The 17373-nt window shown below is 37.0% G+C and overlaps 1 protein-coding gene across 1 annotated transcript in view; it reads right to left on the bottom strand.

Moving 5' to 3' along the window:
- Positions 1 to 2384: 2384 nt before the first annotated feature.
- pcca (propionyl-CoA carboxylase subunit alpha) overlaps positions 2385 to 17373 on the bottom strand; it is a 78441-nt gene continuing 63452 nt past the window's right edge. The window contains exons 18-23 of the mRNA XM_079461503.1: positions 14514 to 14616; positions 11650 to 11748; positions 10357 to 10410; positions 9824 to 9964; positions 4960 to 5037; positions 2385 to 4614 (exon numbers count right to left, since the gene is read on the bottom strand). Coding sequence (XP_079317629.1) covers positions 4546 to 4614; positions 4960 to 5037; positions 9824 to 9964; positions 10357 to 10410; positions 11650 to 11748; positions 14514 to 14616 — 544 coding nt within the window. The 3' untranslated portion in view covers positions 2385 to 4545. The remainder of the gene's footprint in view (positions 4615 to 4959; positions 5038 to 9823; positions 9965 to 10356; positions 10411 to 11649; positions 11749 to 14513; positions 14617 to 17373) is intronic.

Here is a 17373-nt window from a genome sequence, read left to right as displayed (position 1 = left end):
GCATGAATAAGCTTCTCCGCGTCAGCAACACACAGAATATTTTGTAAATTGGCAACATTTCTTAGGTGGAAAAAGGTTTTTGTGACATTTGAGATGTGATTTCGAAATGACAGGTTGCTGTCTAATATAACTCCTAGATCTTTTACTGTATTTGTTGGAGTAACAGTACATCCTTCAACCTGCAGGTTATAATTCGAAAATGTTCATTATGATAAATGTTATTTAATCCCTATTCGCTTAATTATATCTTTCTTTCATCATTTAAGTTCTCATTATTTACTGATGTTTATGCTGTTGTGTGCCGTTTCACAGATAGATTTGCGCATTGTATGGACGGATGTTTCATCCTCATTTATATCAGATATCATATTTCAAGTATTTAACTATTTCAAGTATTTAAATAGTGTCCATATTTCTTGTCCACTCGTCATGTGGATGCTACATGCAAATATAATAATATTATACTAGGCACTGAGACTAAGCCGAAGACACATGTGTTTTATGTGTAGAAATTTTGTCGATCGATGCGCTAAAACCATAAAATGTACAGAGACATTTGAACACAAAACACCTGGGCTGGTCTGTTATTGTTCCAGGAATAAATGGTTACTGAGTAGACCTGCCAAGTCTTTTCTATGATTATACAACAGTTTTCATCTATATAGCTTACTTGACTCTGCTGTTTATCTTTTATGTCACAGTAGCAGACGAGTATATGTACTCTTTGAATATTCTGTGTTCATAGTATCATATTTGGAAAGGTGGTCCTCAGAAATCTTTTAAACAGTCCTTGGTGGGCCATAAGTTGCAAAAGGTCTTTGAATCTGTATGTTTGTAATATTTTTCTATATATATAAATTATCAGACTTTCTTGGAATTTTACTTATGACAATTTCGGTTCACCTGAGATAATTGAATCCAGCTGATTGTCTTTAATTGCTGACCTACTTAAAAAAGGTAAAATTTGTTTGCTATGTGAACACTGAAGATAGCCACTGAAACGTTTGCTTGCCTGCTTGTTCACGTTCACATTCACAGGTTATCAGCTAACTAACACTTAAACTCACCCGTGTATCCAAATAACCAGCTTTCTGGCCCTGGCTTGGGCCCTAATAATAATTATAATAATAAACAAACAAACGAAAAAGAACAGGACTCTGAACTAGCGATGCGAGGCCTACGGCCTAATAACCCTTGAGGGAACGAGAGGGCCCTGCGCCGTTCTGGCTTGGGACTGAATTAGACATTGGTAAAAGCTCATAAATGGGTGTGGAGCATTTTTCTTAGTCACCAAATTTGGTACAGATATTCTTTTCATCACATCGGACAACTTTCTAATTTACAGTCTTTAGCTACTACCAACAGGAAGTCAGCTATTTTGCTGCGAAGGTGGATTAAAAAAAAACAAGCCCTGGATGAAGGCATAGTTCTCCGAGGGGAATGATGCTATTCACAACAAGCTTTGTCAACGTGATGCAAAAATACTGAAAATATTACTCAAAAGGATTTGAGATATCTTTAATTTTGTTGCCATGGTGAAGTTACATTAAAAAATACTAAGGTTTCTGTTTATCTCGTTTTCCCAGTGTATTGAACCCCTTGTGTTTCATTTGTTGAGTGACAGTCGTTATTTCATGCTGCTTTTTGTCTATGGATTATCTAGTTTCATTTTTGTTTTGTTTTGAATCTGCATGTGGATCCGCTTCCTGCCTGGTTACTTTGCCCCATTGTAACAGCTGTGGACCTCTGTATTAAGTATTTTGATATGATTTTAATGATCTATAAGCATTTGTGAAATAAGAACATGCATCTATACTACCAGTACAGTACAAGTTAACTCATTCTATGTATTTGTTTGTCAATCTAACTATTTCAAACAGCAGAAATAGGATTAGGAAATTATGAAATGTAGTATGGATAACACATGGGGCAACGATCAACACAGAACCAATGAACAAAAAGAACTACAAAATCAAACAGGAACAAATAAGGTCCATAAACTGGGGAAAAACAGAACGGATCATGACAACAGCCCTTTGTGCTTCATATAATGGGTGTACACAGGGTCCAGATCTCTATGAGTTCTAAATGCACATATATCCAACACAACCGTGATACTGCACCTTGTGATGGTATATCGCAGTCTTGTGAAGCAAATTTATCAATAAACTAAACCTCATTTATAAATATGGAGCGGTAATCTACAGCTTCTGCCATTAAAAATACAAAATTGGCCTAATTCAAGTAGGATCATGGTGAATTGACTGCTTTTGTTTACTTCTGTTAACTTGTTAAAAAATGTGACTTGTGAAGGTTTCATTTTATAGGTTTTTCTCTTATAAAGAAAGAGAGAGAGATAAAGAATTAATATTCTGACACAAATTGTATTAAATAAAATTAAGGTTTTAATACCATTATTTTTCACAGAAACTAATACAGACAGAAGATCTAAGATCTTTTCTGAAATGGGAAACGGCAACTGAGGTTCTTCTGCTTGATCTTCTGACACACGGCCATCTTTAATTTGCAATATATTTATCAGACATTACTAATATTTAAAAAAATACATTCTAAGTTTTACTAAGAAAGAATTCTGAACAATATTAAACAGATTTTTAAGTACGCAAACAGAAAACAAACTCTGCGCCAGAACTGGGATCAATTACGTGACATCTGCTTGTGTATTTCATAAAGAATCGTAATACATTTGCAGAAAGAAAAACATGATTAGTTCGATAAAGAATAACTGCATTTTGAGACTAGATGTTTGTTTACAGATAGAAAATGTATATTTTAATAAATACAGATAAATCATTTTATACTAAACAAATTATTATTAAACAAAAATACACTTTAAAACCCCAAATAAACGTTGGAAGAGCAAAAATATCTCAGTTGAACTAATATTCTTGGTTGGACTTAGTTGAGAAAACGTGGATATTAAAGAATTGTTCACTTTCAACACACATTTTCATGATCATTTACTCACCCCTGTTGTCATCCAAGATGATTATGCATTTTATTCTTTAGTAAAAAAGAAATTAAGTTTTTTGATGAAAACATTCCAGGATTATTCCCCATATAGTTGACTTCAATGGACTCCAAACAGTTGAAGGTCAAAATTACAGTTTCAGTGCGGCTTTAAAGGGCTTTAAACGATACCAGACAATGAATAAGGGTCTTATCTTGCGAAACGATCGATCATTTTCTAAAAAAAAAAATCGCTCTGTTCTGCGAAGCGCATTTCACAACTTAATCCACTATATGGAGATAATCCTGGAATGTTTTCATCAAAAACAAAAATTTAGTTTCGACTAATAAACCCATATCCAGCCAATATATGATAATACAGCATTATGGAAGCAAAAGGGAAGTGGTTCCCACAACAAATACATTTCAATTAACAATTATTTCGAAAATAAATAATAAAATATAAACTTAACCTGAATGCAGGATGTCCTAATTTTAGGAAATAAAATAAGAGCATAAGAGAATCTCACATTTTTCAAACAGTTTGTTCATTTTAAATACCATGATTCCATACGTGGAAGGATCTGGATTACCGACCATTTATTGGATGCAATGCGATGTGCCTGCACAAGTGACTTCGTTGGGTTGCGGGAGGCAGCAGAATTGTGTTCATGAATTTTATAACCAAAAAACTGTACAATGTATTTAATGTTTTGTGGTGTTAAGAAGTGATAAGTAGCAAGCATCTCGAGGGAAGGAGCTCAAACAAATCAAAGGTACCTTGACTATTTCACCTTGTTTAATTCATAAAACATGTTATTTTATTACAGTGTGTTTTAGGTTCAATTTTGGTGTCATTCTCACTTCATGCTATATGTGCTAATTCTGAGACTTAATTTTAAAACCACTTGAAATCTATCAAGCATGATTTTTTTTAAACACAGTAAATGCATTGTTGGAACAAGCGCCTTGAATGCGTGATGTGTGTACAAATGTAATAACGCATGATTTTATCATAGATGGGTGTTTTGAAATGGGATAGTTTCAAATGGCACTTTTTCGGGAATGGTTGAGTATTTCACTCCTGTGTTTGTTACAATGTGGAGTAAAACAATTGATTGCAACAATTAACAAACATTTTAAATTATTTTAAAAGCCTTTCGAGCTAAATTGCTAAACAGTTTAAGCTATCTAAATATGTACTCTAAAAGAGCTAAAAAGTGGAATGAGAGGAATAGAGGAGAGATTTGATTAGAAATGATGGAGAGACGAGTTAAAAATCACCAGCTCATCAATGCATTTAAAGTTGACTCATTTTATGATTCATAAAACAAGAGCAGCTGTTATGACTTTATTGTTATTATCAAATTATGTTTTGTTCCAAGTTTTGTTAAAAAATCCAATAATCAGGGCAAAGGCGCTTGTTTTAAAGATAGTGTTATTATATATTTCTTATGAAATCCTGCAACATCTCAAGACAATTTTACTAATATGTGTAGAAAACAATCAAAAATAATGACACAAACAAAGAGGATCTTCATAAAATTCACAAGCAGGATGTTTTGACATGTATGTTTACTCCAGTTCCACGAGTATATCTCCCTCTCCTACGGTATCTCCTGGTTTACAATGCACACTTTTCACCTAAACAACAAACAAAATCAGACAACAGTTCAAAAACAAGGTGTGTTCACTAATTCAGGGAAACCCTATTAAACACACATCTGACAGAAGAAACTTTACAGGAACTGTGGATTTACAGAGCAATTAATGATTTCCTTATCAAGCAAAATGGATAATTTAAACAAAAAAATCTAAAGCCTTCCTCATATCAAGTGTCAAAAATAAGAAGTTTCACATGCCGTATAAGAGGCAACAAAGCAGGTTCTTACACTACCTTGTACGATTAATATACTATTATTTACACCAAATTTCAATGCCTCCAAAACCCTATCCATATCAACTCCCCCTATGTGACATGGAACTCACCTTGGCAGTTTTAGCCACAGTCATGCTATTCTGCATCTTCATGGCTTCAATCACACAGATCTCCTGCCCCTCTGCAACCTAAGAAAAAGAAAAGCCCAAACTTTTTGTCAGGATTGTTTAGATGTGACAAATCAGATTATGTGATCGGACAAATGCTCTAGAGGCATTCAAAAAAATATTATTTTAGAAAGTTTTTATAACAGAAAACATTGTCATAGGATGCATTCAAATCGATTCGAGCCACAGACATTGTGGGACAAGTCCTATATGGCAGAGGGGTCCTTGGTTTGAGATAAACAACTCCCACATGGCTGAAAGCTACACCAAAGATAAAAGTATCACTTGATGGTGGAGGAGGTCCGATGTTAAAAGGAAATAGATACAAGTAGATAGCTCAGTGAAGCCCAGCAAGGCTGCTGAATGGGGTGGGAACGGATTGAACAGTGCAAAATCATTTGGAGCAGGCTGTCAGGACCTCATTTCAAATAAAAGGGTAAGACATCTTCCAACATGGCTGCTCATGCGAGTATAATTTAAGCATTTATTTTAAGGATTTAATAAGGATCTAACAACTATTTATAAGATAGAATTGGGATAAGGCCTAAAAGAGTGACAGCAATGCCATCCGCCAAAATGACCAGACTAACTTACTAAAAAGGCAGTCCTTTATTCGGGGGGGGCAGAAAAAGCAGACCAAGTCCTTATACACAGACTTAGGCATGCTAAATATAGTCAGGGATTGGGAAATGCAAATTGATTTAAACCACAGACTTACTTTCCCAATGGAAATTGTAGCGATCAATCTGCAGCTGGACATGGTTCTTTGGTCCAATAGTTGATTGTACATTGGGAAGACGCCATTAAAAAAGCAGCATCTCACCAAAGGGCATCTTTAACCCAGGATAATGGGTGTGATGAAGGTGGGATTGGACACACAATTCACCAGGGGCCTCATTTATAAAGCTTGCGTACGCACAAAACGGGGCTGAAAACATGCGTACGCCAGTTCCTGCGCAAAAGGTGGGATTTATAAAGAAAAACTTGACGTGAAAATATACGCACATCCACGCAAACTGTGACCCATGCGTACGCACATTTTGAAGACTAAGCAGTTTGGCGACACTGATGGTGAGCTGAGGGATTGACGGTAGATTAATGAAATTAAACACATTGAACTTGAAAAGTTGCGCATATAGACCTATCCATATAACCATAAACATACTAATCACTTTCAACCCTCATTATGCGTCCTAATCATAAAACATGCATGTCCACAATTCCAATTTATATAAATAAATGGTAATAATCTATCAAATAAAAGTGCATCAATTTAATTTATTTTACTTTCATTTGCTAATGATCTAAGGGTGGGCGTATGGGTTTACCACTCATTGTCTGATTGCTATGACAGGTGTAAAGGCTTGAATGTGATCGCTGTAAACATAAATACTACGGTGAAACCCCATCTACGACATGATGGATGCGCTGGCATTGCTGGAGGACTATGCCAATGGCAGATTTAGGAGGGAAAGGGTGTTTAGAGACCGCGAAGATTTTCCAGCCCACGATGATGACTGACTAATAAGCCGATTTAGATTCCCTAGAGCCATGTTTTTGGATCTGTGTGCTGAATTGGGGCCAACATTACAAAGGCAAACTACACGAAACCGCGCCATCCCGGTACCATCACAAGTCCTGTCAGTTTTAGGATTTTTGGCAACCGGGATTTTTTTCATGCGCAAAGCTTGATTTGGAAACTTATAATTCTGTTAATTTGACATAAGTCTGGGATTTCACAGCCATCACTGAGCTCCTTATGCCTGTTGTTTTGAAAGGGATTATTAAAATGACAAATCGATACATAAAGTTTCCTTACACTATTCGGGAACAGGCCAATATCAAAAGGCCATTTGCAGCAATGTCCGGATTCCCAGATGTAATCGGTGCAATTGACTGCACTCATATTGCTATAAGATCTCCACATGAGAACGAGTACATTTATGTGAATCGAAACGTGCATTACATAAATGTGCAAGTTGTTCGTGACGCCAATACTATGGCTACCAAACAAAATAAATTTCCTTTCCTCCACCTCAGTCACAAGAACCTCTCTGTTTCTGTGTCTGTGAAATTTCTCTTTTTCCCCTTAGTTTCCATTGCTGCTATTATCACGCATACAGAACCTCTTGCTCATTAAGATGCACGGCCATTCATGAGGTGATTTGCATGTGCTATATATGGTTGAAAAGGGGCGGGTTGAGGGTGGGATGTCGATTTTTTTCACGTGCGCAAATTATCAGGTAGACTGTGATTTATAAAGTGAAAATTGCGTGCAGTTGTGCGTACGCACAGTTTTATAAATCTGTTTTTTTTTTTGCGTACGCTATTTTTGGCTTTTGTGCGTACGTACACTTTTAGTAAGGTTCCTACGCACAGTTTTATAAATGAGGCCCCAGGTGTCTCAAACTTATTTGAACCAATAGCAAACTATTAGGGCCCCCTAGTGATGACCTAAACATCGTGAAAAATGATATTTAAAAAACTACTATTTTAAATACTATGAAAAATAATACTATTTTCAAAAAAACTCAGCATATTTTCCCTATTATATATGTATTTTTGACTTCCTGGATCAATGCGGATAATCCACGTGAGATTTCCAAGTCTCACAAGAGTAATTCAAGATCACAGAGCAGTCGCAGTATCTGAAACCTTTATATTAAAACAACCCGCAATATACTGCATAATTAACTGTAATAACAATGCACTTTTACAGTAGCATACATATCAGTAGGTAAAGGGGAACAATATGCAAAGTTTGGGGAATAAAGGGGTATACATAAAAAAATTATAGCTACAATACACACAGTCAATGATACCATAGTAATTGTCATGTCAAATATTTTGTCTGATGTCAAATAAAATAGTAGTTTTTGGATGTTCTGCAATATACAGAAAACAAATAGAGTTATGAGTTATCAGCATAAAAAACCTCAGCGGAAAAGAACAGCAAAATTAAAAAGCCAAGCAATAAAAAACAAGGAAAATACAAACGTGCTTTTTTGTTGTCAACAATGTTATTCAAAATTATATAACGATTAGTTCCAGTCCTTTACTCATAAAACACAGCTGCACCCAAGGATATGGGGATATATGCTGATAATGCAACGATATTATAGAGCACATTCGGTTTAAAGCTAAAGGAAATAAAGCTAAACCATGTTGGGTTTTGCCATTTTCTATGAATGACACACATCTCAATACACACGAGCAAACATGCAGAGAGTTTTGCACAGGCACTCTGATCTCACTCGCTGTATTTCTCAATTTGCACAAAACACAGAGTGAATATAAACATTAAAGCTCTCTGTATGTAACCCAGCAATAAACAAAACACTTATTATATATTGAAAAAGATTCAAACCGAATAAAGCATTGATTGAATGCATAGAGCTCATTTTTACCCTTGTTAAATGAAATGATGTATTTATGACTAGTATTTAATATAATTATTAGTGTCTGTGGATTTAAGTTCTTGTTACTTTTATATTGTAGACAGTGTTTGTCTTTTACGCCTAAACCTCTTAACTCTTGCCCGTCTGCTGAGTGAGGCAATGAGCTTGACCAGTCAACTCGCGCTGAGTAAAGATCTGTGAATAGACTGTCACTCAGTGGTTAACAATAGTTGACACACATTGAAGTACCACCGCTTCGCCTGCGGAAGGATCATTCTGATGTGTGTATAGAGCCAAGCCTTATTACTGTTGATGGTGTAGCGTGGATAAGTCACTCTTACTGAACTCCTTAAATCCTGATTTAACTGCAACATTGTATTACAAAATCACCATACATGAAAGAGTGGCTGTAATTTTGGCATTTTTACAGATGGACAGTGTTCATGTTTGTGTTCCGAATCAGTTAGTAACAGATATTTGAAAACACAGTTCAGTGTTTCAGTCACTGCACAGAATAGATGCAAGACCACACATGTTGGCAGTACAGATGACTTTTTCCTTATACTTGACAGCCCACTTAACTTAAACTACTGATGTCCTTTCTTCCCTTACACTGAACAATGTGTGTAGCATAGGTGAGATAAATAGGGAAAGCAACAGTGGACCAAACCATTGAGGTAGGGGAGGAGGAACTCTATTGCCTGGTTTCACAGACAAGGCTTAAGGCTAGTCCCATACTAAAAGGAATGTTTGATCTGTCTTACCTGAAAATAAGTTGCCCTGTCATATCATAAAGAGTAAATATTTTTGTGGTTTTTAAGGTCCTACTTTGGTTTATGTTGTGTCCAACAACAAGTGTATGTACATACACGGTGTAAAAACGCTTTCATTTACTAATAATAAGCAGTTATTATTACCTTACTGACTGACTCTCAAATTTTTTTGCATTACACGATGGGACGGAAATCTGACCTGGAACTTAAATTAGAACGATAGACGAATCGTTCGTGTGATTCAGAGTCGACTCCTTTTTCCCCAGTCGATAACTTTGTTATGCGCTTTTGGCTTTACAACTTGGCAAACTGCTTACATTCACACACAGCAACATTAAAGTGAATTAAATATCCTAATTTAAAATATAGTCCTGGCCGCGTCATCATTCTGAGGTTTTAATTATCATTATTTTAATATAGTCAGTCATAAACTAAAGTGGGCCGGTCTAAGGCATGAAACTCCAGGGCTGAAAATGAGTCCCAATCCGGCCCTGAGTCCATTTGCGTTTGTCTTTCTACCCCTGCAATTATTTTATGCATATTTTATATACATCCTAACATACTTATGTACATAAAACAAAAGAGAGCAACAGGCACCATGTCAGCTGTAATAAGCAGTTAGTTTTCATTACTTACCCTATCCCCTGGTTTAACAGACACAGCCACCACAGATCCTGGCATGGGAGAGCGAAGGATGCTACTGGTGTCTTCTGGAATTTTCTCTGGCATGTGCTTACTGAGTGATGCTGCCAGATTACTCAGCACACGCAACTTAAACTAAACAAAAAAACAGAGTCAGGAAGAGTGCATAGTTAGTGCACAGATACCACAAACTAAATACTGAAATCTGTATGGGACAATACAAACAAGTATGGAAAGACTGATTCTTCAGAAGACAGGCTAACAAACTAAAACTTCTATTCCCTAACCCATCAATGTTAAATCGATTTGATATATAATCATGAGCACAGTTTGGCTGTAAATATGCACACAGTTACTAAGACAGACGCACAAATGACACATAATACGTAATATAGCGTAACACCAAACAATATGCTAATAATGAACACATCGTTTTTGAGAGTGTACTGAATTAACACTCAACAAAAGGAAGAAATCTATTAAGAAAACTAGACCCATTGTCTTAATTGTATTACTTAAAGACTTACTGAAGTGCCCAGATACTGCAGGGTAATCTCCCCAGATGCTGACCGCTGAAGACACTGCATTTAAACACAGAAAAAATAATGTGTCAACATACATTCGTAATGATGCATTGACTTACATTTTTAGAACTAGAGTTTTTAGGAAGCTCCAGATATGTTGGCTGAATTAAAGTTTAAAAGACGCATTAGAATCTATACAATTTTACATTTTCTCCACACTTGACGCATCAAAGGCGTGGCGCCGGTTGTGTCTGGTGTAAACACGGTGTTAGAGCTATATATGGGTTTGGTAAGAGTAGTCATAGGCATACATAAATGTTAGTACGTGTCAATTGTGGTAAAGAATACTATACAGTTAACCATTTTAAAATGCAGATAAACACACAGCATAGAACATTTTATATAATTAGCTCTTTTCGCGCACATTATTTACTGGTTATTTATCAGAGGGAAATTCTTAAATATAATTGTAAATATAGCTGCAAGCATCTATGACTGGCCCGAGCACCACTGTGCAATAGGGGTGTTGGGAAAAATCGATTCAACGAACTATCACAATTCTTTTTAAGACGATTTAAAAATTGATTGGTTTATCTCAGAATAGATTTATTTATTATTATTCCTATTATGCAAGCAATAAGGTATCATTAACCTTCATTTATCATTTATCAATACCCTTCGGTCCTGATTTATTCACAAAAACCACTAGCCTCGATTACCTTAAAGGGACAGTTCAACAAACATAAAAATTCTGAAATCATTAACTCACCTTTTACCTTTTCAAACATGTAGGACTTTCTTCCGCAAAACACAAAAGAAGATATGAAAAATATTGTTAACTGGACCCTAAACACTTGCATTGAGTTTGTGTCTATACAATATAAGTGAATGGGGTCCAGTGCTGTTAAATTTGTAACTTTCTTCAAAATATCTAATTCTGTGCTCTGCGGAAGAAAGAAAGTCATAAAGGTTTGAAACGATGAAATTATGACAGAATTTCATTTTCACTTTTAGGCTTTTAAAAAACGGACCGTGGTTTAATGCAATATTAAAGCCAAAAAATGTGTATCAAAGCAAATTTCGTAAAATCACTTAAAACCTTCATTACATTACATAGCTATGCCTAATCATTAATAAACCACAGCTACTTACCAATCAGAATCAATAACTGGAACTAACCATATTATATTACAATGATGCACACGAAAAGTGCATTACCACCTTTGGTGTGCATTACTTTTTAACATTCATTCTAACGGTCAATGTTTTCCTACGTGTGTGGATGTGTGTAAGAACCTGGAAAGTCCTGAATTTTCCATTGATGGTGATGGGCAGCAGTGGCGAAGCCAAATCCAAATCTCCGGACACGACAACATTCTCTCCATCTACATTTACCTGAACCAACAAACACACACATTTTAGAAGGACAACAAAGAGTTAAAAAGGACAACAAAGGTCTATGTTACAAAACATTAAGACATTTCAGAAATCAGTTTCTGCAATTAAAAACATTGACAAAAACAATTCTTAACATTCTTAAAATGTAAAAAATAAATTGAATTAAAATAAAAGAACAATTTATAATATATTGACATTTTTAATAAGTTTTAACTTAATTTAATGACTAAATCATACACTGCTCATCACCTACACAATACCATCTCAAAAAAATATTTTGGTGTTAACAGCATCATGCTTTATGCGTATGTGTTTATCAGCAGCAGGAACTCAGGGACTGAGGGACTTGTCAGGGTAGAAGTACGGCTCAACGGCACAAAATACAGAGATAACCTTAATTAAAACCCAGTCCAGCACATTCAGAATCTCGGCCAGATGATGATCCTAAGCATAATGCAAGTATAATGCATAATGAGTGACTTATGAACTTAACCAGTGCTTGAACCTCCCTCAACATCACTGTAGAAACCTGAAAATATCTGTCAACTGATGGCCCACATCCAACCTGGCAGAGTTGGAAAAGCTGAGGAGAATAATGGCAGAAAACTGCCAAAGCAGATGTGTGACGTTTGTCACATCATACCCAAAAATACTTAAGTCACCATGAAACGGAAGTTGCGACTGACTTCTTTTTTTCATATCGTGACGTGTATCAGAGTGAAACGACTTCTGAAATAAGAAAAAATTTAGGGCGGGGACTTATTTTGCCATTCCCTTTTTGGATCGGTTGGTTGCAAGTTGGGCCTGAAGGAGAGAATAAAAATTGCCTGGCCTTTTTACAGTCAGTATAGTCCTTCCTCTTTTTTGTTGCTGACATCATGTGGTAAAGAGTTGTTGTTGAGAGGGGGAGAGGAGCTTAAGCTTTTTTATTAAAGATTACAAGTGTAAATGAATAAAACAAATTATTATGTATGGATGGATAAATCATTTATAATAATCACTGCAACACTGTGTAAAACACAGAGTTTTCTTGCTTGATTGCATGGTGACTTTAAGGCTGCAAAGGTGCTTTAACCAAGTACTGAGTAAAGAGTATGAATACTTGATGTAAATGTTATCATCTCAGTTTTGGAAAATGTACTAAAAATAAAAAACTGAAATAATTTAATATATATTTAATTAATATATATATTGAATAATAATTTTTATTATACAGTAAAAAAAGCAAGCTGGGGTACTAAAACTTCCAGGACTCATGGAGCAGGTGGTCAGGTTTGATGTGCAATTCTGCAACATAAACAGACAACCTCCCCAGATGTAAAAAAGGAGAGCAAAGTCCACAGAGATCAGGTCAGCTGTTTAAATTACGCACACGATTGGAATTTAAAAATGGCTGGAAGACCGGTAGGGGTGATTAGGCGTGTAAATGTCACATGCATCCTTTTTTATCTAGCTCGCACTGCGCATCCTTTCTTTATCTAGCTCGAGCGGAGCATCCTTTTTTATCTAGCTCGCGCTGCGCATCGTTTTTTATCTAGCTAGCGCTGCGCATCGTTTTTTATCTAGCTCGCGCTGCGCATCGTTTTTTTATCTAGCTCGCGCTGCGCATCGTTTTTTATCTAGCTAGCGCTGCGCATCGTTTTTTATCTAGCTCGCGCTGCGCATCGTTTTTTATCTAGCTAGCGCTGCGCATCGTTTTTTTATCTAGCTCGCGCTGCGCATCGTTTTTTATCTAGCTAGCGCTGCGCATTGTTTTTTATCTAGCTCGCGCTGCGCATCGTTTTTTTATCTAGCTAGCGCTGCGCATCGTTTTTTTATCTAGCTCGCGCTGCGCATCGTTTTTTTATCTAGCTCGCGCTGCGCATCGTTTTTTTAACTAGCTCGCGCTGCGCATCGTTTTTTTAACTAGCTCGCGCTGCGCATCGTTTTTTTAACTAGCTCGGGCTGCGCATCGTTTTTTTATCTAGCTCGAGCTGCGCATCGTTTTTTTATCTAGCTCGCGCTGCGCATCGTTTTTTTATCTAGCTCGCGCTGCGCATCGTTTTTTTATCTAGCTCGCGCTGCGCATCGTTTTTTTATCTAGCTCGCGCTGCGCATCGTTTTTTTATCTAGCTCGCACTGCGCATCGTTTTTTTATCTAGCTCGCGCTGCGCATCGTTTTTTTAACTAGCTCGCGCTGCGCATCGTTTTTTTAACTAGCTCGCGCTGCGCATCGTTTTTTTTAACTAGCTCGCGCTGCGCACTTACAAAGTCACCCAGGTCGTGGGTATGCTCTGTAAAGTGCAAGAAGAGCCGAATGTGATAAATACTACACATACGCAGCTAGAATAGTGTACAGTTTGATGGCTGTAATTTAAAGCTGTAGAACAGATCCACTTTACTGCAAAGTTTAGCTTCAACATAAAATCAAACACACCTGAACAACAAATCAAGGTCTTCAATATTACAAAGTGGCAGGTAGGTGTGTTTAATCCCGGTTGGAGCTAATCTTGGCAGAAAAGTGTATCTCAAGTTCCAAAGTGGAGGAACCCTGCTCTGGTTAGAGTCTGAAAATATAATCTCAGAATAACAGTATGCTGGCTTTCTCAAGTCAACATACTGTAAATCTTAGCCTATTTGCTAAAATATTTTTTGAATGCGAAAAGGTCATCATCGCATGTGCTAACTCTTGAACCACAGCGCTGACAAAAAGACCATACATTAAACTTTTCCCTTCATCATCATAATTTCTTATGATAAATGTGATAAATCTTATCACTTACTGTGTAGTTGTGTCCAGAGTGAGACACACCAAGCATGTAAACACCTTTTTCAAGCTCCACGCACAACTCCCAACACCTGGTCTCTGGAGGAACACTGGACACCCTGTAGCACAGTATTTACAAAGTCACAGAATGTTCAACATGTTAGACTGGGTGTAACACATACTGATTCAGTTTTTATCAGTAGACGGATTCATAGTTTTTGCTGTTTAATCGGCACTGATAATGATAATTTGAACTATCAGCAATACTCCCCACCGATAGTTTTTCCTGGTTGCGTCTACTGTTATATAAAGGTAGAGAGTATAGAGTAAAACAGCAGCCTCTAGAGGCGTAAAATAAACAGTACTGACAGCCAGTTTGGTTTGGAGACGTGAGAACACGGTTTAAAAGTTTCACAGTGACAAGGTAGAGCCAGTTGCAGTAAACATGATGTTATAGTAATTAATTTATTGACAATATGGTGCATTAATGGTTGTTTAGGGAGACTGACTGGGGTTTGATCTTGAGAACCTATCATCTCGGAGATAAATTTAAAAGCCAATGGGTTTGGCGAATAGCACGCGCATGCCAGTCTCCGACTCGCACATACGGGTATAAAAGGAAGATGGCGGCGATCACTCATTCACCCTTTGGGCTGAGGAACCTGAGAGGTAACTCCCGGTCACTGCAGCGGTTCTGTGAAGCGTTCCACTTCAGTCGTTCTCTTGATGTTGTGTAGCGAGACTGACATAGTTATAATTTTTTCTCTAATATCTTGGATTTTATTTGTGAAATAGTTCATAAATTCATCACTGCTATGTTGATATACAGAATCAGAAGAAATCGCTGACGATTTATTTTGGTTAATTTAGTCACTGTGTTAAATAAAAACCTAGGGTTGTGCTGGTTTTCTTCTATTAGTGGTGAAAGGCAGATCTAGACGTTTTAAGGGCTTTCCTGTATTTTCTTACACTATCCTTCCATGCTGTAAGAAATACCTCTAGTTTAGTTTTCTTAAAGTTGCGCTCCATTTTCCCAGCCGCTTTCTTTAGAGCCTGAGTTTGTTCATTATACGACGGTGTCGGGGTGTCATTATTAATCTTCATCATGTGCAGAGGAGCAACTATGTCTAGCGTTTCCGAGAAGGTGGCGTAAAAACTTTCAATGGTAAAGTCAAGATCTTCAACGTTATTACTCATATTACTCACGTTATTACGCCATGACAATTCAGGCAAATTATCAAGAAACGCACCTTTTGTAGTCGAAGTTATTGTTATACAATATTTGTAACTTGGAGTTTGATTTGCCACCATTGGGTAGTGAAGCAAGCATGATACCAGATAATGATCCGAAATGTCCTCGGTCTGCTGAAGGATTTTTACATCGTCCACATTTATACCGTAAGACAATATTAAATCTAAAGTATGATTACGAAGGTGAGTGGGTCCTGACACATGTTGTCTAACGCCCATGGAGTTAAGAGTGTCTTTAAAAGCCATTCCTAAAGCATCTCTATCATTATCTACATGAATGTTAAAGTCACCAACAACAAGGACTCTGTCTGCAGCCAGTACTAGTTCTGATAAGAACCCACCAAATTCTTTAATAAAATCTGTGTGGTGCCCTGGAGGCCTATATACAATAGCCAGAATACATTTATCCTTAGTTTTAGGTGTTGTTACATGAACTTCTGGGAAAAGCTAAAAGAGTTACGGTAAAGTGCAGCAACACCTCCCCCTCTGCATTTTAGGCAAGGCTCATATTTATAATAATAATCTTGGGGGACAGACTCATTTAAAGCAATATAATCATCTGGCTTTAGCCATGTTTCTGTCAGACAGAGCATGTCTATTTTATGATCTGTTATCATATTGTTAACAAAAAGTGCTGTATTAGAGAGAAATCTAATATTTAGCAATCCGAGTCGTAACAGTTGATTATCTGTATTATGTTAATTCTTAGTCTAACGTTTATTAAAATACCTTTGAGAGGTTTACGCATTATTTTATGTTTGTTAATCCGGGGTACAGACACAGTGTCTATTTTATGATGTTTGGGAGAAAGGATTCGCGAACCACGACAGCAGAACCAGAGGGACGATCTGCTTCACTGTGCCTGGGGAGGCTGGTTCGGTGGCTGAAACTGCGGTCACCTAGCACAGGGGGCCAAGCATGTGACGCAGGTCTCATGACCGTCTGACTCAGGTCACACCCAAAGGAAACAGCTGCAAGACGTGAGAAATTAGCTCTTTTAGATCTGCAGCTCGCTGCCGAAACGCCCATGAGAAGTCCGCTGCTCCGCATTGTAAATCCAGCAGAATTAAGTGAGTCTCAGAGACGATTTGGCTTGACAACATATGTTCTTTGGAACCATGAATGAATGACCGCCGCCATCTTCCTTTTATATCGTGCCATTCGCCAAGCCCATTGGTGTTTTAAATTTATCTTGGAGATGATAGGTTCTCAAGATCAAAACCCAGTCAGTCTCTCTACACAACGTCAAGAGACCGACTTAAGGGGAACAGCAGTATTTTTTGCTTTTTTCATCTATCAATAATGCATTGTTATTGGTAGGTACTGACCACCTTAGTTATCGTTAACGGCAATATAAAAAAAAATCGTTCGACCTCTAACAAAAACTCTTTCTATCTGCAGTCAATAACAACATGACCGGACTAAAAAACTTCTATGGATGTTTAAACATTTGTTTACAAAATAAATAAAAATAAACATCTGGGCACTCCCAAAAACGTGTGTGTCCTGAAGTGATATAAGCATCTGGAATACAGAGGCAGTTCTGTACAAGCTGAGCTTGACAGCTTCAGACATTTGGACAATAACCTACATCTGTTGTGACTGTGCATGTACATTTTAGAGAC

This window comes from Barbatula barbatula, assembly GCF_947034865.1.
Source record: "Barbatula barbatula genome assembly, chromosome: 8".
Taxonomy (NCBI): domain Eukaryota; kingdom Metazoa; phylum Chordata; class Actinopteri; order Cypriniformes; family Nemacheilidae; genus Barbatula; species Barbatula barbatula.
The sequence above is the reverse complement of the archived record's forward strand: the minus strand, read 5'-3'. Positions and strand labels throughout refer to the sequence as shown.